General features: G+C 39.3%; 1 protein-coding gene across 5 annotated transcripts in view; it reads left to right on the forward strand.

Annotated features, from left to right (window-relative positions):
* Mylk4 (myosin light chain kinase family member 4) overlaps positions 1-27626 on the forward strand; it is a 105342-nt gene that overhangs the window by 15006 nt on the left and 62710 nt on the right. For 3 of the 5 annotated variants that reach the window (XM_070024710.1, XM_070024708.1, XM_070024706.1), the window contains exons 2-3: positions 3897-4167; positions 6917-6970. In XM_070024710.1, the coding sequence (XP_069880811.1) occupies positions 4009-4167; positions 6917-6970 (213 nt within the window). In that variant the 5' untranslated portion in view covers positions 3897-4008. Of the gene's footprint in view, positions 1-2224; positions 2389-3896; positions 4168-6916; positions 6971-10401; positions 10760-27626 lie in introns of those variants that run through there. The other 2 variants (XM_070024705.1, XM_070024709.1) reach the window with 2 other exon arrangements.

The following is a 27626-nucleotide window of genomic DNA, read 5'->3' on the forward strand; positions in this document are numbered from 1 at the left end:
GAGTCAGTTGCAATGTGGATAACATGGTTGTAGTAGTTTCTAATTTGCATTGTGATACTTGTGATGATTCTTCTACTTTGGTGTGTAGTAGAGGCCTTGTTGATCTGGAAACATTCAGAAAGCTGTGCATAACACAAGCATTATCAAGCCACGTTTGAATGACAAGCAGTGAAGGAGCTGTCAGTGATGCCTGTTCATGTGGTTCCTCTGACAGACAGCATACCCTCTTATTCAGCTCCTGGAAATGTCATCTGAAAATAAGCAGAGATTCTTTCCCATGGCTCTGTGGAAAGCTGTTTTCATTATGTTCATATTTTTAAAAAAGATCAGTAACTCCAAAACACCATGAAAATACTAGAAAAGCTGGTCCTACTGATAGCTTTACTACAAAGTTTTCTAGGCACAAGAGCATTTTAAGCTTTCAGACTATTTAATGTGTCTGGACATAGGGTCTTGAGGTTATGTGAATAGACCATATAGGCATGTGGTTAACTGTTGTACCAGATATCTTGTACCCTGAGCTACAATCTCCCTGCAAAATTTGCTTCTCTTATGGCTGTTTCTATCTCAGCTAATATCAGCTCTGTCTGACTTACAAGTGCTCAGAAAGAACTGTGTAAATCATCTTTGTCTACTGTCTTTCTTTCATAACCTAATCCAATAATTTCTAAATCCTATTGGTTCTAAATGCAATGTGAAAGCCTGCATGGGATTCTGGGAAAGAGAGGAGATTTTAGAGGAAGAAAACTGTTGAGTTTAGTTAATAAAAATGTATCAAAATTGGTTTATGAATGGCCACAGATGTACCATGCCAGTACAAGATGCTGAAAGTAGAAGATATGAGGTACCAGATATAGGGAAACGGAGCTCTGTGAATTTTCTATGAATCGAAAGCTATTCTAACATAAAAATTATTTTTTAAGAAGTCAAGTAGCAGATTCTATAGGCCTGTTGGTCACCAGAGCCTTTGGCTACTTGCTGGGCCTGATGGAATGGAGAGTATGTTTTCGTTGTTCTCATGGTCTCATTAGAGGATGTGTCCACAAGCATCTTTCTTTTGTGGGGAGGGATTTGTTGCACTATCAGTATGTTTACATAGTATAATAATGCCTATAAAAATGGGTCTAAATCAGTCTTTTCATCATAATTTTGATAATTTTGTTGAATACTTTATCCCTTACAAATATGTGCATGTACTAGAAAACTAGTAACAGTTCTAGGTTTATTTTTTTACAACAGCTAGTGAAGAGCTCTTTTGTCAGTGGTACTGGGGATTGAACACAGGACTTCTTGTGATTACCAAGCAATCTTTCTGCCACTTGAGCTAACCTTAATTCAGCAGTTCAATTAAAAAAGGATTATCTTGCAATCCTTTAAATGCTACTTGAAATAGATATATTTATTTTGTATAGAATACACTGACTTGAATTCACCCCCTTCCCCTTTTATTTGAATGTGAGGGTGCAAGATATTGGTGCTGATCTGGGTCATAGAGGGTTTAAGAAACACTGAAATTAAGAAGTCACCACTGATTAGGTCCTAAAGAATTGGAGGGTCATCTGTAATATTAATTCTAGTTTCTACGCAATCAAGGCTTTATGTCACTCAAATCCAGAAATACACCACAATTGGAATGAGGCAGGTGGTTGTTTCTAAATGAACTTTCTTTTCTTTGTCTGGTAGAAAACCAGAGGACAATCATAGTTGTTCCTAAGAGAAAAACCAACCCCTGTTCCTCATACCTACCTAGATGTTATAAATAGTTGAATATATTTAAAGTATCTTCAAAGATTGAGCAAATGAAGACAAACTTGCTAAGGTCTGCTAACTTCTGACGACAAATTGTCAGACTTGCTATTGCAGCTGGACATGTTCAAAGTTACCATAAGGAGTATGCATGGAGTATGATAAATCTTCCAGATGAGAGCAAGCACTTACATGAGTCCGAAAGGGGTCCATGATTGCCAGGAACAGACCCTGCTTTGTATTTACCAGGGCAATGCTATACTGGTGATAGGGAACGTGGAGCTATTTCATCTTGTGTTCCCAGTTTGTCCTCTCCTTACCTGACCTCTGAAATGGAGCCACTGGCCTTGAAAAGCCTGGTGTCTAAAATTAATATTCTTCTCCATCTGACTAAGAAGGCAACAGCTGAGCAACATGAGATCAAGGGCCATAGTTTAAAGGAGGCTCAGAGTGGAATTTGAGAGAGAGGATACTTCCTCTTGTCATATACACTTGTCTTTTCAGAAGACTTCTACTCGCTGAGAGAAAAGACTCTCAGAGAGTTCTGTAGCCAATTTGAAGTCTACAAAGATTCCTTTTATCTGCCAAACTTTCGCTCTACCCTTGGAGTGGTCCAAACACTATGATGTCTTCCTATAAATGGTAATTATGATTTTTGATTGTTATAACCTATCAAATCTTCTCTTTCTTTCTGTGGGTTGCTTTAAATAACAAGTTGTACTAAACTTCAGGTACACCTTAAGGTTTAGTATTCCTTTGCAAAGCAATTATATCTTGGAGCTAAGCTTTTGTTTTTAATATGTTAATGTTTTAAGTGGCTTCCCAATGCAGTTTTAGTAACTTGTAACTGATGTATCTCAATCATAGTTTATTTCAGAACAATTGAGTATTTGTTTTTGCATTTTAATTATGGGTCACTTGTAACTAAACTATATATATATATATATATATATATATATATCGTAATTTATCTTAGAACAATCAACTATTTTTGCATTTTAATAATGGGGTTTTCAAGAAAGTTCCCAAGAATGGTACCAAAGGTCTATAAGGCATAGAGTTCTGGTTGATACTATTTGTATTTTTATTTGTTTGAATATATTTCTTTAGGTGCTATGAAACATATTAGAGCTCTGGATTTAAAAACTTTTGAAATACCAGTTGGTTATTTTGTTATATGAGTTGCTAAAAATGTAATGCAAAGTTTCATGGGGAGAGAATTACAGAGATATCCCCCAGGTGGGAGGCAAAACACCCAGGAGAAGCAGGAGGTCCTCCTTCCTTGCTAAATCCCCCTGGAGGGAAGGAAATGAACAAAATTTGCAAATCCCATCCAAACATCAAGTTCTTTAGAGTCAATATTTAAGTTGGTTATTTGATACTGTAGGGAAGTTTTAAATTTACTTTGTTCTCTCTGAAATACATCAACACTGGACAGATAATAAGAAAAAGAACACACAGAATTTACATGCCTAAGGAATAGTAGTATGAGTTTCATAGAGGCACAACAGAGCTGTCCCTTATACAGAGCTTAAAAGGCTAGGAATTTGGACTTCTGAAGTCAAAAGAGGTTGCCCTGGCCCTGGAAAGATGAAGGAGGAGGTACAAGCAAGCCATGGTTGCCTTGAGGCTCAGATCATCTCTTTCAAATAATAGTCACTGATAATCATCTCCATCAAGGCTAGGCTTGAGACTCATCTCTTCTTGTGAATAGATCTTTCCTAGGTAGAAAAAGGGAGATACCAGCCAGAGATGCCTTTACCTTTGCCTGCATTGCTATTTACTCATGTGGATATATTAAGTTTCTTTCTTACAAAAGGACAGATTTCCAGAGCTGTTCCTTTATCTTCAGAGGTCTACAATTTTTCCTACATGGTCAACTTTGAACAAGACCAAAGAAACATTGGGGAGAGGGGAGGTGAGGCATTTTACTCTGCCACAATATATATTTTGTTTTACAAAATGAGTTATATAGTTACTTGAGATTGCTTCTTACCACTTTTGTAGGAAAAGATACACCAATGGAAACTCGATACAAATATTTGCATTTCTCTTTCTAATTTTGAGTTGTCTCTCCAATTCAAACAGAAGCCACATCCAAATCTTCACTGAGTAAGTTGGTATAATAAGTGTGTGTGCTTTCTTTACAGTCAGGAGACTGGAGCTCTGAAAAGTCACGATTGTGTCTTGATTTACGAATCTGAGACAGAGGGAAATGAAAATGATACTTCAAATAGTAGCTTAATTACGCTCACCACCAAAATGTTAAAAGTGAAGAGGTTGGAAGAAATCAGCTCGTGTTACAGCAGCAATCAGCTGGAGAAAATGACATTCTTTCAGTGCATGGAAGAGGTTGAGAAAGTAAAATGTTTTCTAGAAGGAAATTCTAATGAACAAGATTCAAGATCTGAAGAGAATGAGGTAATTATATGTTCATTTGATTTCTCCTTATAGGTAGAACCTAACATACTTAAAATTAACAAACTTAAAATTCTATTTTGTCATTTATATTTAGAATTAAGGAAAGTTATGAATAAGCAAATTTCCTATTTTTAAGAGACAAAAATTCACTCAAGTTAACAAAATTGAACTTGATTAATAATTGGGAGATAATCCTAGCCACTCAGACTCAGAGCAGAAGGATCTAGGTTCAAGGACAGCTGGGGCAGAAAAGTTGGTAAGACTCCATCTCAAAAATAATCAACCAAAAACAGGACTGAAAGTACGAGTTAGGTAGATCAGCAGCTGAGAAATAAAGGAGGAGGGGGGGAGGAGGAGGAGGAGAAGGAGTGGGATGAGGAAGGTGGTCTTCCTGCAGGCTGCTCTACGTTGTGTTTAATGACTTAAGAATTAGAAGGTGAGCTTGTGGATCTAGAAGTGTAGCTCTGTGGCAGAAGGTATGCTTACCATATCAGAAACCCTGACTTCCTTCCTGCAACCCCCCCCCCCCCCCACACTCACACACATATAAAAATGCTGGGACCTCAGACGTGCACTGCCATGCTCCATTATATCAATTTTAAATGTGTTTGTCAGATGTATAAATGATATATAAATAAATGATTGATAAATAGGTAGATGATAGATGGATAGATGGATAGATAGATAGATAGATTGTTTGATAGATAGAGCTTGTAGAAACACACTTTAAAGTGTGTACAACTGTTCCGTATAAGTTTCTCATTTCCAGAACTAAAGGCATAGCTTAAATGGTAGAGGACCAGCCTTAAGAGGAAAAGCCAAAGGAGAGAACAAGGCCTTGATTTTAAGCCTTAGTACACACACACACACACACACACACACACACACACACACACACACACAGAGAGAGAGAGAGAGAGAGAGAGAGAGAGAGAGAGAGACAGAGACAGAGAGAAAGAGAGAAGGTATCTATTCTCCTGAAGACTGTGAGCTCATGAAGAATAGTTTTGATAGTGAAGGCCAAAGAAGGGACTCACAGGACTTGTGATAGCATGGCTATGAAGCCCTGGGAAGAACAAGTGCCCTGAACTCTGTGTCATCTGCATGTTCTGTGTTCTTTGGTGTGTTACTAAATTCAATCAAGGAGTTTCATGATCTGAATAATGAAGTGAAAGCTGTTGAGAAAATTAAATGTTGTGACATGTCCAAAGCACTCAGCATGGTACTTATTGTTAGGTCTGAGGGTTTTAACAGGTGCTCAGGCTGTGAGTCACAGTGGCAAACAAGAATGCAAAGACTTATTAACTTTGCAAGAGAGGAGAGACCATAAACAGCACTGGCCTGCAGGACAATTAACTTGTGTGATGGGGATAGGAACAAGTGGTCTTTGGCCCCTTTGAAAGATGGTAGAAGGGGTGTCCTAAGATTCTGGGTACTGTGGTTTTTCAGGATGTGTTCCAAGCAGGGTCTGAAAAAGATAAAAGCAAGGTTAAGTAGGAACCTGCAACAACAGAATTCAGCTACAAAATGAAGTTACTAGTTTCATCAGTTGGCTTTATATCTAACACCATAGTAAGCATTTTTTCTTTTTATCTTTTTTTAAGAGGATGGTGCTGGAGATTAAACCCAAGGTCTTGAGCATACTAAACACATACTCTAAGTTTGATTGAATTTGAACCCAGCCCCGTGATAAGACTTTATTAAATGTTAGCCAGCAGCAACAGTGGCACCAAGTCATTTTTCTGCCTTACCTTAATCAATTCCCAAGTATCATTCATTGAAGCCCAGCACCAGCCTCATGGCGTTTTTGCCCTTGCCTTTGTTCTGGCATATGCAATAGTTTTTGTTTTGTTTTGCTTTTTTTATTTGTGGTATTGAGGATAGAATCTAGTAGACAAAGCCACCAGTTGACTTTGGTAAGCAAGGCTCTATCACTTGAGGATCCATCCTCAGCCCTTCTGTTTTAATTTTATTTTTGAGATCAGGTCCTGCTGACTTTATAAAAAAAATATAACTATTGTTCTCCAAACCACTATTCAGGTAGAAAGGGCATTTGCAGCAACACAAAAACCATGACACAGAGATGTTTTGCATAAAATTCCTAGACGTATTTTATAAGGAGTAAGGAATAATGGAATATCGTAGAGAGAAGATAGAGATTGAGTAAGTTTTTTCCGGAGACTTGTGCTTTCCCTTCAAGTCTATACATACATATACGTATTTATCTATATCCATGAAGTTTTACTGTGCTGCTCAAGCTGGGATTGAACCTTTGATCTCAAGAGATCCTCCTTCTCAGCCTTCCTAGTAGCTGGGACTACACATATATTCTACCGTATCTGACTCAGTTAATACCTCATTTAATAGAGAACAAAACTAAATTTCCATAGGAAACATTTAGGTGAAACATGAATGACTTTTCTGTTAGGGTCCTTACTAGTACAAACAAATAAAGAAAGGATTTTATTTTCTGTTCATGAATCTCTATAGGATATGGGAAACAAAAAAACATTCTTGTATAGCTTTGTATGACTCTGAAATCATCAACTAATTGTAGCAGTTTTTATGGATTTCATCATTCTTTCAAGTGAAGTTTTTCTACAAGTTCTGTGACATAATCATTAAAAGTAGGTAAAGAATGAGTAGTGTTAAGTTGGACCATAGACATTTTTAGGAAGAATTATTGTCATGTTTACCTACTGTTCTGCAATATCAGAAATCAATTACATTGGAAGTTATCTATTTTTAGGACATTTTCATGGGAAGAATTGAGAATATGGAGTCTGCAAAGACCTTCAAAAAAGTAAGTCTACTTTGCCTGCTCATGGCTGGTTCTCTACCACAAGGACCATGCCCCGAGTCCCCACTCTTATCTTTTTGTAACCTGGGCCTCCTAGCTGCATTTGATACTGTGTGGAGGGTGGGAAGGAATAAGAAAGAAGTAGCATATGTTCCATTCAGTTTCTTGCTTGTAAATGGAGAAGGTCCAGAGGTGTCAGCAGTAAATTTTCCTGTCTCTCTCTGGCCATGTGGCAAATGGCTAGGTACATGTGTCTGCTACTCTGAGCTCTTCTCTTTTCTGTGTAGCCAAAATCTGTGGGTGCAGGGCAGACAGTGGGTCTGGCAATGAGTGGGTGAGAAAACCATTCCAACAGCTCAGATGTCTTCAGGTATGTAGACAGAGCAGGATTAATGAGTCTCCATCTTCTGCTGGGGCTGCAGTAAATCTTTGCAATACCACTTATTTTCTCTCTAGGGATATTTAAAACAAATCAACAAAAACCCTTGTCAACTTTCTCCCTTCATTCTTCTGTCTCTTTTATCCCTTCACTCTCTGAGAAGATTAGCACTGCTAATAGTAGAAACATTCTTTGAGTGCACTGAAAGGAATTGTCTTTGTACTTCAGCCACTCTGGGGACGTCCAAGCTTTGTTCTAGAAGCATAAAATACAGATTCCCTCTAGAAGTGACTACTCCCAAGTCCTAAGAGCAGAACAATTATAAACAAGTGTAATCACTTATGATTATTAAAAACTGTTTGGTAAAACTCAGATTCTTTTTCTTTTCTTGATCTTTAGGTTTCTGTTTTATTAATTTTCTTCCACTGGGTTGATTTTTAGCTTTCTTCTGTTTTTTTTTTGTCAGATTGATTAAATATTACATATTCTTCCAACTTTAGAAAATAATTGTATAATTTAAATTTTATTCTTCTACTTTTTCTCACCTTCCTTTTTTACTGTTTTCTAATGACTTTTCTCATTGTTATATTCCAAAAGATGCTTTTAAAAATCACTTGATTTCTATATATAATGTAGAATTGTAAGTTTTTATTAAAAGAGGCTATTCAGTTCCTTACATCATGATGAAATGCTTCCATTTTTTAAATTTAATTTTATTGTCAAGGTGATGTACAGAGGGATTACATATGTAAGGTTACATATGCATGTTACATATGTAAGGTAGTGAGTACATTTCTTGCTGAACTTGTTACCCCCTTCCTCATTTTTATCTCATATATACCCCCCACGCCTACCCCCAAGTTATACTTCCATCTTTTCTCTTTTTCCATGCTCTGAAGTTAAGTTAAAAACGTTGGAGGATGGCATAAACCCCGCCTCAGCAAGAAGCCTGGATAGGGAGTGATGGTCACAATGCTTAGTGACCTGCTTTCAAGAATGAAGCATCAGCTGAAGTTCTCTCCCTCATACACTGGTCTTCTCTCCTCTATACCATGGTTGTGATCTCTTCTTTAACCCTGGCTCAAAGTGATACAGCATTAAATCCTTACAACCACCAGAAGCACCCCATATCTGTGATTTTTGTGGAGTTGTCCACCCTGACCCTTATCTGTGGTTTCCCTTCCAAAATTACTTTATATATCCTCATATAGTTATGCCTTCCCATTCTTGAGGGTCTCCATAGCACTCCTTCAAAGGAACATACAAGCCTGGCACTGGTGGCTCATCCCTATAATCCTAGGTACTCAGAAGGCTGAGATTAAAGTTCAAAGCCAGCTTGGGCAGGAAAGTCTGTGAGACTCTTATCTCCATGTGCTAGGGCTTGAATTCAAGGCCATGGTGCTCTTTGCTTAGCTTTTTAGCTCAAGGTTGGTGCTCGACCACTTGAGCCACACTTCTGCTTCTGGCTTTTTTCTAGTTAACTGGATCAGAGTCTCCTGGACTTTTCTTCCTGGGCTGGCTTTGAACTTGGATCCTCAAATCTCAGTCTTTTAAGATGCTCACACTTGTGTGTGGTTCAAGGGTATGCTGTCAGGGTTGAAAATTATTTATTTATGAATTTATTTGGTGCTTGGAATGGAACCCAGGGCCTCATGCACATTAGGCACACCCTCTACTAGTCCATATTCTTGCTTTCTTTTATACCCAAGTGATCTATGACTACCTCTTTGTCACCTAGATTTCCCTAGCTTTTTCTATCCTCCACCAAAAAGGCATGGTTGGTATAAAAGCTGAGGAACACAAGAATATAGTTAATCCTTTTGCAGAAAAATGTCCTCATGGACCACTGGTCTATAGCTTTGCTTATAGGACTTCTATGTAGGTTATTTCTGAACTTGACACTTGATTTGTGCTTAAAAGTCTTCCTTTGTGGAAGGGATAACATTGTCCAAAAGGAAACATACTCATTTTCTGACTTATGAAACAGTAACCCCACTGTACATCACCTTCTAAAAACAATAAAAATGCATAAAAAAGAACTATTTTCAAGTTTAGCTAATTTGTTCCCTTTGGTCATGTATATCATTTGAATCTACTTTTTATAAGCTGGCAAATTTATATCACTATATTACTCTCTCTTGTGACTAAAATGCTAAAATAAAGCTATGTGTGTTATCTATGAGTATTAGTTTTAGATTGTGTCTGCATGTTTAAAGTCAGTAATTCAATTCAAATTCACTAAAAAATTCTATTCAAAGTATAGATAAATAAGAAACCAGAAAGACAGTTAATCCTACTGTCTTCATAACAATTTTTTCATAAATTAGTTGTTGGTAAACTAACAATGAAGATATCTTCACAATTGTTAGCCTATGTTGGTGCCTGAGTGCTCTGGCCAGAATAAGGTTTTATGTGTCTCTGTTAGTTTTCTTTAATGTCATAGTTTGATATGTATATCATAAAAATTTAAATTTAGCATAAGGGAGAAAGCATCTTCCTTAGTAAGGAATACTTCTTTTTCAAAATCAAATTTGAATTCTTCCATAATCCAACTATGGGATAGAAAGATAAGAATGGCCTGCACACAAGCACGACCTTATAGCCTCGCTCTGGAATGTTTAAATGCCTGGTACAAAGGATTCAGAGAGTGAACAAAGCAAAATGTTTATCAACAGGACAGACAGAGTGGGTTGAAATAAAACATGCCTTTCTCTCTCTCTCTCTCCCCCCCCCCCCTTTCTCTCTCTCTCTCAATTGCTGTTGGTGGATTTAGTACCAAATGGCATTTCCTGACCAACTGTAATGAAATTGTTTTTAGGTCTCAAAATAGCATGGCCGAAGGTGGAGATTTTGTGATTTTTGGAATTGCATTTCTCCACCCCCATGCTTTACTCCTTACCCTGCAAGGGCAGGAGAAAGCTCCCGGCTGGCTGGGGTCCAATCTTAGCAGCTGATTCCAGTTACAGTCAGCTACTAGTCCTTGAACTGGTATCAAACGCATGCGCACTAGTGTTAAATTATTGCCAGCGGGTCTCTCTTAGTCCCTGCACCTGTTTCAGATCCGTCACACAAGACCATCATATTTTTCCTTTTAAAGAAGCAGAATATTTGTTGATCGTGTAACCGGAGACACCCACTGCAGGACTCTGCAAGAAACGTCTACAATTCGTAATGCCCACTCCTCAGATCGGCAGTGCCTGGGAAGTGGTTGTGATAGACCAGGGCAGGGAAGGCGCCTTTAAGTCCAGGGGCTTCACATCTGCTCCTAGAAAATGGACTCAGCACTTAGAAGAAAAGACATCTGGATTGTAGGTAGCGTGTGTCTTCTGTCATCTTCAGTCCTATGGCGCCTGTTGCGATCAGTGCTGAAACGGGGAGTCCACCAGCAAGCACGTGCCCTTGGGGATGCCCAGGTAGTGAAATTAACCCAGACTGATTCATTTCGCAGTTCTGTTTGAATGTTTCCAGCCTGGGAGTGGTGCTTGCCAAAGGCAATGGAATGAGGCTCTGTTGAATCCTTGCCAGGGCTACTGACTTAGGAGGGGCTGGGATAAGAATAGAGGCAGGTGGCACCTTTCAACATTTCTAGCAATTGCATCAACTTTCACAGAACTATGAGCTAGCCATGCTTGATGTATATTAAATCTGCTTTTTTTAAAATGTGAAAGCTAAAGCCAATGCTAACATGAGTTTTTCCCTCTTCTTCGTTTTTAATATAAACATAAGCCAAACTTTCTTCTCCTTAGGGACTCTACTGGAAACAATGTCAGGAGAGTGATGAGCTCTCTGAGTGCAGTACTCCATGCTTTGTCCTGATCATTTATTGATAAAACACAGTTGAATCTCTATGTTGATATTACTTTTCCTATGGTATTGCAACCACTGGGCAAAATAGTAGACTGCTAATCAAAGAGAAATAATACTGATGTTAAATATTTAAATGTATTCTAAGAGAAGGTATTCATGTCTTGGAGAGCATCTTTTTCTACTTCTTTTATTCATTATTACATAGTGAATTATATTTAAAATGCTATAAGACAATTTAGAAAATACTACAGACAACAGCCTAAATCATTGTTCTTACCTTAAGGTGATAGAGGGTTTTCAGTATTTTCCCCCCTTTCATTTACCTCCCAGAAACTTTTGGGTCTCTCCCTTTTAAATCCTCCCATGAAGTTTTATTTATTTACTTTAAAAATTCTCTTTTGGTGCTGGTGAGCAAACTCAGGGCTTTACACTTGCTCAGTGAGCACTCCACACCCATGAAATTGTAATACTACAGATATACTGTGTACCTATTGTTGCACATTGTAAACATATGTGTGCTTTATGCATAGAATACTAAGATGTCCTTAGTCTTCCTTCACAAATGTTCACACCCTTGGGATACTGTTGCCCCCATGGACAATGCATGATTTACATTTTAACATTTTGGGGTGGACAATATACCTCTATACCTATGCACACATGCTTTATTTACATCTTATTCCATGAGAATCTACCAGCTCTACCTCTTAGTGTGGCCTCCCCACACTAAGCCATGTCCTCCACATGGCTTCCCCAGGAAACTTCCCCAAGGCCCCACCATCAAGTTCCTATTCTGAAGCATTGCTGAGTCTTGGTTAATTCGTGGAAGACAAGGAAAAATATCAGTGGGAGAAGGCAGGAATAGAAAAGAAAATTTTAAGCAAGACACATTAAAGTCTAGCATCCTCAAATGTCACTATTGTCTGGTATCAATCATTTTTGATTGCCTAGTATATCTCTTGTGGAAAATATTAGGACACTTACATTTCTTCTGTGTGAAATACTATGAGGACTTGCATGTTCCCTGCATGAAAAAAATGTGTTATTCACTGAAGCTGTAAGGATGTAGATCTCTGATATTTTCCAATAAAAAGCTCAGTATGTATTTAAGAGTATTGTGGCTATATCTTTTTAAAAGCTCTTTTTTTGCAGTTTTTTAATTGTAAAAATACCTTAGGTTAGATTTTTTCCAGTATATCATCTCTTAACCTTTCCTATGCTAACGATTATTGAGAAATATAGGTCACTTATTGTCTTAAAAAGTTCTCCAAGCCCAGCAGTTTTAGGGAACCTCTTTTATTGAGCTGTCAGAAAATCCTATTCAGAATATTCATCTGTTCTGACTCTATTCAGTACACAGATTGAGGCATCTCGGGGCACAGTGTTCTGGGTGTCCTAGACCAAAATGCCTGGCTGAGTCATTTCTATATTTATGTTTTCTCTTCTCAGAATAATTAAAACTATGATAGTTTTGTGTCATTTTTGCTATTTGTTGTAATATGAGAAAAACATTTATTTTCTCAGACTTCCTTCATGATTTTTGCTCTCCATTTAGTCCTCTGTATCCATGGCCTGCACATCTTACAAATCCAACTAACATCGTTTGAAACTGTGTGAGAAAAACAATGTTTGTACTGAACATCTGTAGGCATCTTTTCCTTCCTTGTCATTATTCCCTAAGCAGTACAGAATAACTAAGAATAAAACACAAGCTGCAATCTAGAGATGATTTAAGGTACACAAGAGAAAGTGTACAGGTTATATGCATTTATGTCCATCTTATGTAAAGGGCTTGAGAAAGAGTCTAAAATGAGTCTTCCAAGGAAGCCAAAGAATGATTGTATTTTCGTGTTACCTATTTTTCTAACAATATTTTCATATATTAAATCATTGAAAGTGTTTTTTAGCAAAAGCAAAATTAGTGCAAATCATAGTTCTGAGGTACTAATTATTTATTTTTCTAATGCATGCAATACTACAATCATAATTTTAAAAAGTGAATTGTTAGTGTGTGGCTTCAAATGCTCTAAGATCTCTGTCCATGAGGTAGTCCTAAATCATCCTCTGGACACCTGGAAACTATATTCAGGTCTTTGCCTTTTTCCAGTTGTCACTCTTCCCTCTATTTCTCAGTGTCTGCTCACTGTGTGGTAACAAGAGGCAAAATCGGGGAAATTGTGATAAGCAGGCAGCAGTGGAGTATTTTCTCTAGAGAGCAGATAAAAATTGATAAATAATAGAAGAAATAGGTTCTAGAACCTTACTATTAGGATAATTCACTTAGGAATTTTAATGTGTCCAGCACTGGGTCTCTACAATGTTATTCCTGAGTTCCCACTGCAAATCAGAACCTGAGACCAGATCATCTGTGTAAATCCTTGTCTTGGAAACTGGCTCCTAGGAACAGACATAGGACCCTGGGGTATGTGAAACAGATAGGAAGACCCCCAAAAGATGGTTGCCAAGCTGGCTACTGTGTGAAGATGACGTCAGAGTGGTATTTCTTCCTTTAGTGCCAAAGGGATGCTGATCCACTAAGCATTGTCTCCATTGGTACAGGGCAACTGACCCACTTAGCATTTTTAGTTGCCTAAGCATAAATACCAATTCCCATTGGTTGGGGTCCCTCAGCAATGCTAGAGAATCCCTGGGGAAGGAGAGATATGGTGGCTTTGGAGTGAAGCCCTTCACTCTACATTTGCAAGAATCAAGTTGCTAATTCTCATTTTGAAGTTATCAGCTTATTTTGTTGTTACAGACTCATCTGAGGGATCTTTAGCTCAATTTGAGTTAGAAATCTTGAAGAGACAAACAATAACATCCATTCTATACTTTGCGGGAGCTGAGTTCCAGCCTAAGAGAGACAGTGGATGCTGTAGGAGCCTAGACTACTTCCTGAGGACCTGAGGAGCAAAGCTTCTATGGACAAAAAGGGTCTGCTGGCACACACTCAGTCAGCTGTTGCTTACAATCTTGGGATTTCTGCCTGGGTCTGGGTCTTGTCTGTTCTTTGCTCTAAGCGCCTGGCATTTGCACTTGACACGAAGATCTGCTCCTATGTGTTTGGTCTGTGTGCCGTGGGCTTGCAAGAGGTGTTGGAGATGTTCATCATTGCTGCCACTGAAAGGTCATATATAGGTCAGGTTCTGCACATACAGAATGGGGAGTGAGAATAGGGATGGGGAAGGGTCACAGAAAAGCTTCAGGGAAGAGTGAGAAGTTGCTGAATGTGGTCATTTGTGAAAATCTTTTGTTGTTGTTGTTGTTATTGTTGTCCATGGGGCTTGAACTGAGGACCCGGACACTGTTTCTGAGCTTTTGCACTCAAGACTAGCACTCTACCACTGAGTCAAAAACCATATTTTTGAAAGCAGCTTGCATTTAGCTGGGAAACCTTGGTAGGAGAAATCAGAGCCTTCCCCTCTATGTATCAAAAATTTATACTATTCTCTTTGCAGATACCTGGAGGGTTAATTAACCTTCCCAAGGTCCACATGCAGTGAGAGGTGGAGCTGGGTTTTGAACTCAGTTTGGGTCCTGAGCTTGGGTTGAGGCTAACTTTGGTCTAGATTGCCCTTACCATACCCAACCATGCTTCACACTTAGGTATCCTTTAGAAGACAGAATACTGGGTTCCATTTGCAATTTCCAATCTCCACACTTCTGCCTTTGGGGAATTCTTTAAATTATTTGCAAAGCAATGTGTGCCTGTTTGTTTCTGCTGCCCCACTTGTCACCCAGCCTTGTTCTTAGGACCGAATAAAATACTGTGTATATCTGGAGTGATTTGTAAAATATAAAAGGCACTATAGTTGTGATTATTATCACTACATTGGTCCATTATGTATTTTAGTATCTTTAGGCCTTTAAATTCTGCTTACATACAAAAACAGCCTCTGCACATGTAGTAGTACCTCCTTGTATTTTGTATTCCTTTTAGTGGTTCATTCAATCTCATTCATATGGGGGTGGCACTCTTGGGGCTTGAACTCAGGGCCTAGGCACTGTCCCTGAGCTTTTTTGCTCAAGGCTAGCACACTACCCTACCACATGAGCCACTGCTCCACTTCTGACTTTGTGATAGTTAATGGAGATGAGTCTCAGGGACTTTCTTGCCTAGGCTGGCTTCCAACCACTATCCTTAGATATCAGCCTCCTGAGTAGCTAGGATTAGAGGCATGAGCCACTGTTGGCTAGCTAATTTATAACTTCTAAGAGGGAGACATAACTTTTTATTTGCTTTATTAAGCAAATAAAATTGATTGTGTTAGAGAGATACATGCTTGTTTGGATGGCTGCATAAATCTGTAATATAATCCATTGCTCATGGTTTTTCCAATTTGGAAATTCTTATGTATGTGGGTTATTGTGGCATTTCTGTAATGAATGGTACACTAAATGCCTGTACTGTGGCATGCAGATTGTGAACTTGGGACTGTAGGTTTATCTCAGTTGTCAAACACATGCCTCACATGCTCAAGACCCTGGATTTCATCCTCATAATCATACCCACACTGGCTCATGGATCAGCTTTTCAAATCTTTCTTTGAAAGGGAAACTTATTTTTTAAAATTTTATTGTAAAGGTGATTTACAGAAGGGTTACAGTTACATAAGTAAGGTAATGTGTATATTTCTTGTTGAACAGTGTTATCCCCCTTCCTCATTTCTCTTGCTTTCCCTCCTCCCAGCTCACGTCCCTCCACATTGTAAAGTTCATTTCCAACATAATGTCTTGTGAATATCACTGTTGCATTAGTTTACCCTTTGTCCTTTGTCTCACCATTTCTGTGAAAGGGGAACTTAAAGTCTAAGAGAAATAAAATGACTTGTCAATAGCACTATAATGAGGGATTACCTTTTCTGAAAATCAGAATTTTCTTTCATACAACTCTCATAGTGCCTTTTATGAGTTTTGTTTGGCTAGAGCCAGGCTTCTTTATAGAGGGGATAGACAGGGTCTCTGTTGAGGTTTTCTCTCATTGGCCATGTCCCACACAAGGGCAGGATCAGGTCCTTAGTCAGTCGTAGCTCAGCAAATTGAGTCCTGCCTATCAGCCTCTCTCTAAAGATGATAAACCATAAGCCGGGCCCTGGGGCTCAAACTGGGGCTCTACCCCTTGCTAGCTTTATAATATCATTGCTCTTTAATTTCCATGTCTCTTCTAAGGAATGACGGGTCTCCATCTCCAGCAGTTCCTTGATGGACTCAACATGGGATTTGGGAATCTGATTAGCCAGGAGTCTCGTTAGAAGACAGGCTGTGGAAGTATAGGGTTAATGATCTTGACAGTGGCCCAGGTATCAAGATTATAAAAAGGTAATGAACTGACTGATGCCATCTTGGGGTAAGGATTTGCTTCTTTACCAATTAAAGAATTAAAAGGAAGGCAGAGCTGGGCACCAGTGGCTCCTGGCTACTCAGAAGGCTGAGATCTGAGCATTGCAGTTTAACGCCAGTCCAGGCTGAAAAATCCATGAGACTCTTATCTTCAATTATCCACAAAAAGCAGAAATGGAGCTGTGGCTCAAGTGGTAGAGAACTAGCCTTGAGTGCAAGAGCTCAAGGATAGCACCTAGGCATAGAGTTCAAGCCTCAGGATCATCAAAAAGAAGGAGGAGGAGGACGATGAAGTGGGGGCAGGCAAGTTTATTTGAAAGCGACAGTATTAGACTCTGCAGAGAGAGGCCTCAGAGCTGTGAGTCCAATGGAGTCTTGTTGGAGGGTGGTTATTATATTCAGGGATTCCTCTCATACCTCCTCCCCTGATTTTGTGCTGCTTGTCTGATTGCTTGTTTCGGCACTGCCACAGCTATTATTATTATTATTATTATTTGAAAGGGAACCCAGGGCATTATGAGAAGAAGATGCTTCATGAGGATGCACATATTATCTGTCATATATTACACCTGCCATTTTCTATCCCTACCTACCAGGAGGCTTACCTCTCTAGGCTTGAGAAAGGATTGTGTGAATTTGTGGTCTGATTGCACTGGTTAACTGTTAGCTTCCAGGATTTGCATTCTGAATACGAATAGTGAAGACGAATGCAAACTAGGCCCATTCTTACACTTTTTACACAGTTTAAGACTTACACTAATTAAATTAAGAGGTAGGTATAAATGTGAACCATTAAGGCAAGATTTTAATTCATATATATATATATTTAGTCAGCATGTATGACTCATTTAAATAATTTATAAGTATTTGTTTAAATCCAAGTTCCATTAATTTACTCAACATTACTACTGCTTGAAACAAACTAAGTTGGTAGTGCTTAGCTGCAAATAATAATTATCAAATAATGACTGGTTTGAAAGGCAAATATGGGACACCCACATATATAGCAATTCCCTGATTAATGTCACTGGTGGCTCAAAAAGACATTGAATCTACACACTAAACATAGGATATAGATTCTATGGAAACTATTTTTTTTCCATTGAGAATAGACGCTTTGGCCAGGTATTGGTGGCTAACGCCTATATTCCTAGCTACTCAGCAGGCTGAGATCTGAGGATAGCATTTCAAAGCGAGAGCTAGAAAGTCTGTGAGACTCTTATCTCCAATTAACCACTAGCAAACTGGAAGTAGAGCTGTGGCTTCAAAGTTGTAGAGTGCTAACCTTGAGCAAAAGAGCTTAGGGACAGCACTCAGGCCCTGAGTTCAAGCCTCATGACTGACAAAAAAAAAATAGATGTTTTGTAAAGGGGTATCTTTTGATCACTTGACAGGCCCTAGTTATTTAGAAACTGAAAAAAAATGATTATGACAACTGTTAGGTGTCATTTATTTTAAATCTTGTAGAATGAATACATTGAAGTGGCATGATAATAATATATACCCCTTGCTACTGTTGAAGATCGAAGCTAGGCCTTTACACATACGAAGTGCATGCTCTACATGGAACCCCAGTTCCATGTGCTCATTCTGTGCTTGAACTCAGGGTTTGGATGCTCAAGACTAGTGCTCTACCTCTTAGCCACAGCTCAATTTCCAGCTCTCTGGGTAGTTCATTGGAGATAAGAGTTTCACAGACTTTCCTACACAGGCTGGTTTCTACCTGTAGTGCTCAGATCTTAGCCTCCTGAGTAGCTAGGATTATAAGCATGAGCCACCAGTACCTCGCCACTTTTTGCATTCTTAAAGCTATTTGCTGATTAATTATGTATTTATGCTTTTAACCTGTATGTGCTTATTTATTGACTTATTTTGTTGAGAAATATGTAAATCACTTTCACCGTGGACGTTTGTTACAAGTGGGACTGTAGCTCAGTTCCAGAGTGCTTTGTCTAGCACTCTGAGGCTCCATATTCAAATCCCAGCAATAACAAAATATAGCCTCAAGAATTAGATACCTCTGGGGCTGGGAAGGTGGCTCAGTGGTAGAGGGTTTGCTCAGTGGTAGAGTGTTTGCCTCACATGCATGAGGCCCTGGGTTTGATTCCTCAACACCACATAAAGCAGAAAAAGCTGAAGGTGGTGCTGTGGCTCAAGTGGTAGAGTGCTAGCCTTGAGCTGAAGAGCTGAGGGACAGTGCCCAGGCCCAGAGTTCAGGCCCCATGACTGACAAAAAAAAAAAAAGAATTAAGTACCTCTGAATTGGCTATATAGGTACTAATGTCAATCACTTCGTTTTATCTCATATTATTTTCTAGGCACTGTATGCTATAAAATTTTTCACGGTGTGTATTAATTCATTCTAAAGATGTCTATTTTATAGATAAGTAAGCTAAGGTTGTGATATTAGGGAATTTGCTGTAAGTAGTATAATTATATTACATAACATGTTACTTCTTTCTGAATGAACAAGTTGGCCAAACAAATATAGGAAATATCTACATCATATGTGGAAATTTTAGCTAGAGTTAAAAAATAATTTATTTCACAGAGCAGATTTATTTTTTTGTGTGTGCTGGTCTTAGTTCTTGAGCTCATGATCTGGGCACTGTCGCTGAGCTTTAATCTCAAGTCTTAAAGTGCTTCACCACTTGAGTCATAGATCTACTTTGGCTTTTTTTCATAGTTAATTAATTGGATATAAGAGTCTCATGGACATCCTGCCAGGCTGGCTTCAAATCACTATCCTCAGATCTCAGCCTCTTGAGTAACTAGGATTACAGGAGTGAACCACAGGTGTGCAGCTCATAGAGTAGTTTTTATATGCACAGTAAAATGGAGAGGAAGATGTAGAGATATCTCGTTTGCCTTCTGTCCCCACACGAGTGACTTTTTACATTGCCGGCCTTCCCCATCAGATTTGTACTCGTGTTCCAACTGAAAGTTGGAGTACTTGTGTTCCAACTGAAAAACCTACATTGGCATATCAATTTTTACAAGAAGGTTCATGTTTAGCGATGTGCATTCTGTGGGATCTGACAAATATATGATTACATGTATCTAAGTGATTTTTAAACATGGAAAGAAACCTGAAAGTATTGAAAACAAGTTGTTACCATTAATGGCTTTTGAAAGAACAGTTTATCTTCGTGCAATCTGAAGTATGCTTCTAATTCGATGTTTGTTTTGATTGTTTGATTTCCAAATTGGAGTGGGTAAATTTTAAATGTCCAGTCTCTGCCATTAGAGATTCTTCTCTGGAAGTGCTAATTAACAGCGACATCTAGTGGCAAAAAGTTATAATAGCTAGTTGAACCACCACACAATGATTTGCAATGTCAGGTAATGCATTTTGTTTTAAATCTCTCTCTCTCTCTCTCGCTCTCTGTCTCTCTGTCTCTCTGTTTCTCTGTCTCTCTCTCTCTCTCTCTCTCCTTCCCTTACTCCCTTCCTCCCTCCCTCCTTTCTCTCTCTCCTCTTTCACTCTCTCTCCCTCCTTTCTCTTTCACCTTTTTCACTCTCTCCCTTCTCTCTCCTCTCTCATTCTTTCTCTCCTTTGTCTCCCCCTCTCTCTTTCTCCCTCTGCCTACCTATCTGTGTATCTGGTGTCATTCAAAACCATGAAGCCAGGTGCATGCTGTCACTGAGTTTTTAGCCCAACACAAGGCAAACCTTTAGTTGTTAAAATCAGCATCAGACAATCTCAGCTGTGGACATGGAGGTTGCTTGGAAAGAACATTGGAAGTGATTGCTCAAACATATATAAAGCATTTAGAGCGTGATAAACCACAGCATTTAGTTTTCAATCTTTCAATCATAGTATAGAACATTGGAAGTGATTCCTCAAACATATATACTATGATTGAAAGATTGAAAACTAAATGCTCTTGTTTATCAAGCTCTAAATGCTTTACTCTTTTTCATTCTGCGAAGTAACAAGTTCATGCTCAGTACTTGATTAATTAGATTAAATCTTGACTACAAGATAAAATTTACATTTCACTAAATATAGATTAGTAAGGTAGCTGATACATATTGGTGTTTTCTCTACTCAAGTTTTGCTTAATAGTTAGAAGCTTCTTTCTTTTTAAAAAACTTGTGCCAATCCTGGGCTTGAACTTGCTGTCCCTGAGCTTTTTTGCTCAAGGCTAGTGTTCTACCATTTGAGCCACAGTTCTGCCTTTGGCTTTTTGGTGGTTAATTGGAGATAAGAGTCTTTTGTACTTTTCTGCCTGGACTGGCTTCAGATCTCCTGAGTGAAGTGCCCAGCTTGTGACTTTTATTATGAATGGCAACTAAACCTTTATCCAATTCTGGGCATCTTTTGTGTGGCCTTATCTCACTCCTGCTCAGAGTTCTATACATTTACTTTCTTGAAGAACATTTCTCCTTTCATATATTTTCACACCTATCTAATCCCTTTTCATGGGTAGATGTTACTATGTTTTCCAGGTCCTGGGCTTAGATTCTTAGACACATGAAATCTGTGTTTCCCTATGCACTCTGTTACATCCTGTTGGACACCAAATCCTTTGTGTGACTCCTTGAAATGTGTCTTATATCTCTTTTCTTCATTTGCCACTGGATTGAGAGCAAAATGTGTTAGTTATCCCCATGCCCCATCATCGAAGGATATGTTATCATCAGATGAGTTATCATCAAAAATCATGAAAAGAGAGAGAAAGGAATTCCACTGAAGCCAGAATGACTTGGATGCCTAAGTAATTTCAATATCCTAGCTATAAACTTGACTTGCAAAATATCAAGTATTAAGTAAAGGTTTAGTGGTGGAATTCTATTATTTTTGTGCATAATAAGAAGCATAGGCTTCACCAAATGTGAATGAAGCAAAGCAGAGACTTATTATTATTTTATTGGATTCCTATTACTCAATATACCCCAGGAGTCAGGTAATGAAAGCTGGTTAAAACATGACATAGAAAGAGTATGCAAATAAAATCAGCACCTCTATTCCTGAAAAACTGGCACTCCCTCTCCATGGTAATTATTTCCTGTATTTTTTTATCCCTCAAGTAAGATATGTCCATTCCTCTGGACATATGGAATATCCAATACATTTTAAATATAATTTCATATTTGAAGTCTTAGATAAGAAGATCATGATTAATATACTTATTTCACATAATCAGTAGGGCCTAAAATTTAATCAGTAGAATACATAGAAGAATTTTTGGAATAATACTGAGTTTACATATTACTCCCACAGAACATCTAAGAGAACATAGTTGAGTAGAATTGTAGTCATTTCTAGACTTGTCAGATTGACTTGGAGATGTCAATGTGGTCTGACACATCCCATCTTTCTTTAGTTGCCCTCAGATTGTAGTTAGCAACAAGAAAAATACCTGATGTCCTTTCTGAAGAATAAGGCATTCTGATTCTCCTAATCTTAAGTAAATCCTAAGTAAAGATTTTCCTTCATTTTTATGGCTCCAGTACAGTGAACATGTTTATAATGAGAGCCATCAAACATTATTCAAATTCTAAAGCATTTTCTTCTGGGGCGGGGGAGCATTCTAGTAAGAATAACTTAAATTTAAATTTATTCTCTGACAGTTCTATTTATATGTGATATAAAATGGGTCATTCACCATAAACTAGCATCCTTACTCAGATAGCATCCATGCATATCAGGGCAGCATCAGCATGACCTGGGGGCTTATTAAGAATGCAAGACCTTAGGCCCTATCCCAACCTCCTGGATGCTGGATAGGAATAAGAGTGTGTTATTGTTGTTGTTGGTGGTGGTGTGTGTTTGTGTGTGCTGGCATTGGGACTTGAATTCTGAGCTTTACCCTCTCGCTTAGCTCATTCACTCAAGGCTGGCATTATTTATTTGAGCCACACTTCCACTTCTGACTCTTTGCTGGTTCGCTGGAGATAAGAATCTCATAGAACTTTCTGCCTAGGCTGGCTTTGAATTGTGATCCTTAAATCACAATTGTTGGGATTATAGGAGTAAGCCACAGCACCTGGTGAAGAATGAGTATTTTAACAAGATCCCTGGATGACTTGGGTATACATTAAAGTTGGCAAAGCAAAGAGGGTATTCATCACTTCCTGAAATCTGAAGGTTAAATTTTACTTTCAAACAGCTATTGATAGAAAAAGAAAGGTAGCATACATATTGGAGTTATGAACATATGCTTACTTAAGTAATACATATCTATTGATGTGTAACACACCCACATACTATGTATCGTGTGTGTGTGTGTGTGTGTGTGTGTGTGTGTGTGTGTGTGTGTGTGTGTGTATGTGTTCTCCTGATTACTCAGGCTGTTCCTTGAGAACCAGACAATATCCTTTCTTGAACATTTTAAGAGCATATTTTTCCTTGATAAAATAAATATGTCTAATAATAGTTGTTTCCATTAGATTTCCCAGACAGACAAAACACAGAACTTGTCTCTTGGCCAGCCAGATAAGCTGGGGCAAGGGGCCATGTGAGGGGCAGCACCCCCTTCCTTCCCTTGGGGAAGGCAGGCTCCCCCTTGTCCCCTGGAGGTGATTGGACATGGAGTTCCTCACCCCCGTGAAAGGAGGTGGTGCTGCCATGGGTTGCCAGCAGACTGGGCATCATGGAAATTCTTTGGTTTGCCCTTGTCAGCAAGGCAGCAGGTGGTTTAATTAAAACCCTTGTGTGTGCCTAGTAAGGGAACAGTGTGTGAGATACCCTTGTCATTGAGTTTCTCCTGCCAGGTGCTTGCTGGCATAGGTTTGTAAACAGGAATGCACATGGCAAGCTGCCGGTGGAATCTTGCAGCTTTCTGTAGGAGTCTCAAGACTTTCTCTAGACACTGGAGTTCCAGGTTCCCAGGGTCAAGTAGAAAGGAGCTTGCAGCTGCCTCTGGGCTTTGCCACTGAGGTCAGATAAGTGATCTTGACTTTAAGCAAGTTAGAGAATCGTGCTATTTAATTTTATTTACCAAAGAGAAGACATCCTGGGAACAAGCACCACCTGGGTCCCCAAGAACCCCTGAATCAGAACCCACATGAGTAGGGCTTGGGAGTCTGCATCTGCCTCAACCTTCCAGGGGTTCCGATGAGAAATGTGGTTAGCAGAGTTGTTTAGCACACTGGGTTACCTTCCAGTCCATATTCTTTTTAATGCTCTCTTGCTCAAATCAAGACAACCCCATCTGGCAACTGAAAAGATAATATTATGTCATAGCTAGGGGTTGGTTAGACTATTGAAACATATTAACTTTATTGACCTCTTCTTGAGATAACTGCTCATCTTCCTTACCACTTACAGAATGAGACTGATGACAATACACTTCTTACACAGCTGTGTGTGTATAGTGTGTGTGTGTGTGTGTGTGTGTGTGTGTGTGTGTGTGTGTGTGTGTGTGTGTGTGTGTGTGTGTGTTCTCCTGGTCACTCAGGCTGTTCCTTGAGAACCAGACAATATTCTTTCTTAAACTCTGTGTGTGCACTTGCACTGATACAAGAGTTTAAAATCAGGGTCTTGCATTCTCACTTGGCATTTATTGCTCAGAGTTGCCTCTCTAACACTTAAGTCACACCTCTACTTTGAACTTTTTTGCTATTTAATTGGAGTTGAGAGTCTTGCAGATTTGTCTTCCTGGCAGATTTGTCTTCTTGCAGATTTGTCTGACTGGCTTCAGACTGTGATTTTCAGATCTCACCCTCATGAGTAGTTAGGATTGTAGATGAGCTATCAATGCCTGGCTTCATAGATGGTTCTTTGTTGTGAATAAATACTACAGACTTGTGAGCTGATATTACTGAGTTTCTTCCTGTTTCTTTGGCTTTCTTGGGTTCTGAGGTATCTTGGTCTCTGGGGACTATGACTTCATGGGAAATTGCAAGGACTGTATTTTTATTTGCGTTTCATATTATTCCATATTTACATTTCATAATACTACTTCAAACTCATGCTGGGGGAAGGAAAACAGGGTTTTATACATGTTAAGAATGTACACTACCACTAAGCCCTATCCCCAACCTGTAACTCTTATTTCTGCACAAGTTGGATCACAATTGGAATAAAAATGTTTTCATACTCCAGATTTTTTTCATACTCCACTGAATGAGAAACCTTTCTTTGACAATAATTTAGGTTTTTTCAAGACTAAGAATGAGATCTAATATGTGATTAAGGTAGCAAAAATGTATTTGTACAGAATAAAACCAACAGATTAAAAATACTGCAAAAGGACATAATAGGATTGTTTAAAGAAGAATTAAATTTTTGTGTGTGTGTCTGTTGTGGAGCTTGAACTCTGGGCTTGGGCACTGTCCCTGTGCTCTTCAGCTCAAGGTGAGTGCTCTACTGCTTGAGCCACAGTGCCATTTCTGGTTTTCTAGTGGTTTATTGCAGATAAGAGTCTCACATGGAACTTTCCTGCCTGGGCTGGCTTTGAACCGTGATCCTCAGATCTCAGCTTCCTGAGTAGCTAGGATTACAGGCGTGAGCCCCGGTGCCCGGCTTTAAAGAAGAATTAATTTGAGAGTCACTTTGCTCTATGTGAAAACAGGTAGAAGGGCCTTTCTCTGAATCATTGCAAATGTACATGACAGATTGAATGAAATCCAGATCCATGTTATTGGATCCAATCATGTCAGCAAATAGATGGAGAGAGCAGATGGGGACAGAGGTCAAGGAAGGCTGTGTGCTTAGGAGGAACAGCCAAGACTGGGAGGAGGGAAGCCCAAGGCTTACATAACATGGGGTCATTCCCAGGAGAACCAAGGCACCAGTCCAGTTTCTTTGGCCTTTCTTGCAAAACCTTCTAGACTTTCAGTCTCATAATCTTAGTGGAAGACTCCCAGTGTTGTCCCACAGCCAGTCTAGACTATCAGCTTTACTGGGTCTCACCCAGCATACCTGGCACAGGGTAGCTATTCCTAGGATCACTACAGAGCTGGCTGAAGCACTTTGCCAAGACCAGTGTCTACTGAGGCAGACTCTGTTTCTGCAGGTGGAGCCCAGATGGGAGCTTCTTCTTTCTTTTATTTAAATTTTTTTTTGGGGGGGGTCCGGTCATGGGGCCTGAACTCTGGGCCTGGGCGCTGTCCCTCAGCTCTTCAGCTCAAGGCTAGAGCTCTACCACTTGAGCCATAGTGCCACTTCTGGCTTTTTTTTTTCTTTTTGCCTATGTGTTGCTGAGGAATCGAACCCAGAGCCTCATGATGCAAGGCAGGCACTCTACCACTAAGCTACCTTCTCAGCCGAAGGGTGGCCATATTTAAACCAAGGGTGCCATAGAGACGGAGTCATGTAAAGGCTCAGCAGGGAGTGGAGGAGTGAGGTGAGCAGAGGAAGGGGCAGTCAGGATCTGTAAGCCAGTGGTTTGAGCCTTTTCAGATCTGTATAACTGGAGGCTAATATGGAACCTCCATGCTTGCCTAGAGCCAAGACAGCAAAGTGCAGTCTGTTTCCATCCTTAGAGCAGGTCCCATTTCCTGCTAATATTCCTCCCCATTTTCTGGTCACCTTTAAAAGTTAATTCTGGCAGTTCCAAGGCTCATTCCTGGGACTTCTTAAAAGTAAAATTATACTTGAATCCATTTCCCTTCCATCTGAAATTCCTGTTGCTGTATTTTTAGTACATTTTAAGGGAGTGAAAAGCATTACTTACCTCTAGTTTTCCATATAAACTTCTTCTGATGACTACTCCCTTTTAAAGATTTTTTTTTAAATAGGTATCCAGTCTGAATTAACTTTTCTGTAAGAAAAGGTCTTTTGTGGATTATAAATTTTTATGCAGGATACTAACTGCCAGGATATTCTTGGACCATAACCAGGGGTTTATACAGCCTCCTGAAGCAGCTGAAACCAGGCCAGCCTGACCTGCACCTGGACACAGGCTCCTTTCATCCTTCACGTTCAAAGTCATGACACCTCTAGGTTTCAACCTTAGGACATCTAGAATTTTCTTTTCAAATCCATTTCCTGGAAATAGGTCTTTGGTGTGTTGATGGATAATTTTTCACTTTATATTTTTTTAAGGTGCATAAACTGTTTTTTTTCCTCTTCCAAATAAGGGTGAAAAACACAGGGTGTGGGTAAGTATGGTAAGGGTCTCCTCTGTATAAAATAGTACAGAGTGTTACTGTCCTGGATTTTAAAATACTTCATTAGCAACAAGGGATTCCTACACTACTCTATTCATTCCCTGTTCCTCCTCAGACATTGGGCTGGTTATTTTGATTAAAAGTGCTGAGTAAGAAAATGTAGCCTGAAAATTAGCCTCTTAAGTGTCTGCCTAAGCCTTTAACCACATAGGGACCAGCTCTACTCCCAAGACTATTTGGAGTCCCTTATTCAATACTGCAATGGAGGAAAACTAGATTTTTGAGATCTAGTCCTGACTTGTGCTTTGTATATCCATTGTCTCCTTGTCCAATGGGGCAATTCTCCTGGAATAGAGTCACTCTAAGAAAAGTGCATCACTGCAAAATTAAAAAAAGATTCTTCTCCTGGACAGGAAATTGACAGGGACACCCTTGTACGTGCACTGTAGACTCACCTCTTGGCCAGCTGACAACTATTATGAAAGGCAAGAAAAAAAAAAGATACCTCCTCCTTGGCCTTAGCCAAAGGAGCACAAGTTGGCTTCAGCAAATTTGCCTCTCCAAAGGGCAGCTGTGTTTGGTGTGTGATCCACACGCTACGGGTGGCCATTTTGCTGGGACACATCCCAGCTCTGAGCCAGCCACCCATTCATTCATGCTGAACTGCTGACACTTTGTTGGGAAGAACCCAGTAACACAGTTGTGGAGGAAGGATAAAGGGTTTTTACTAAGGTAGTGCTTTAGGAAGGAAAGTTGGCATTTGAAGGCAGCAAAATACGTTTCTGTCTGGGTGAAGGTATGAAGTTGTCTTGGACCCAGTGGTCTGCTGGAAGGAATTGCTTGAATGGCTCTTCCTGGTTATACACATGAAAAAGAAAGATCAGAGACCATTGCCTCTAAGGTAGAGTCTAGAAATCTTTGTGTCTGTCAGAAGCGTCTCTTCCAAACATCTCAGCTACGTGAGGCATTAAGTTTTTGTTTTTGTTTTTAAAAACCAGCTAAAGCTATTTCTGTAAGCTTTATGAAGATTGACACAGACACTAGAAAGAACAAGTCTCCTCCTTCCTTTGG

Source organism: Dipodomys merriami, unplaced genomic scaffold (assembly GCF_024711535.1).
Source record: "Dipodomys merriami isolate MVZ:Mamm:240054 unplaced genomic scaffold, mDipMer1.0.p SCAF_16, whole genome shotgun sequence".
In the NCBI taxonomy this organism is placed as follows: Eukaryota; Metazoa; Chordata; class Mammalia; order Rodentia; family Heteromyidae; genus Dipodomys; species Dipodomys merriami.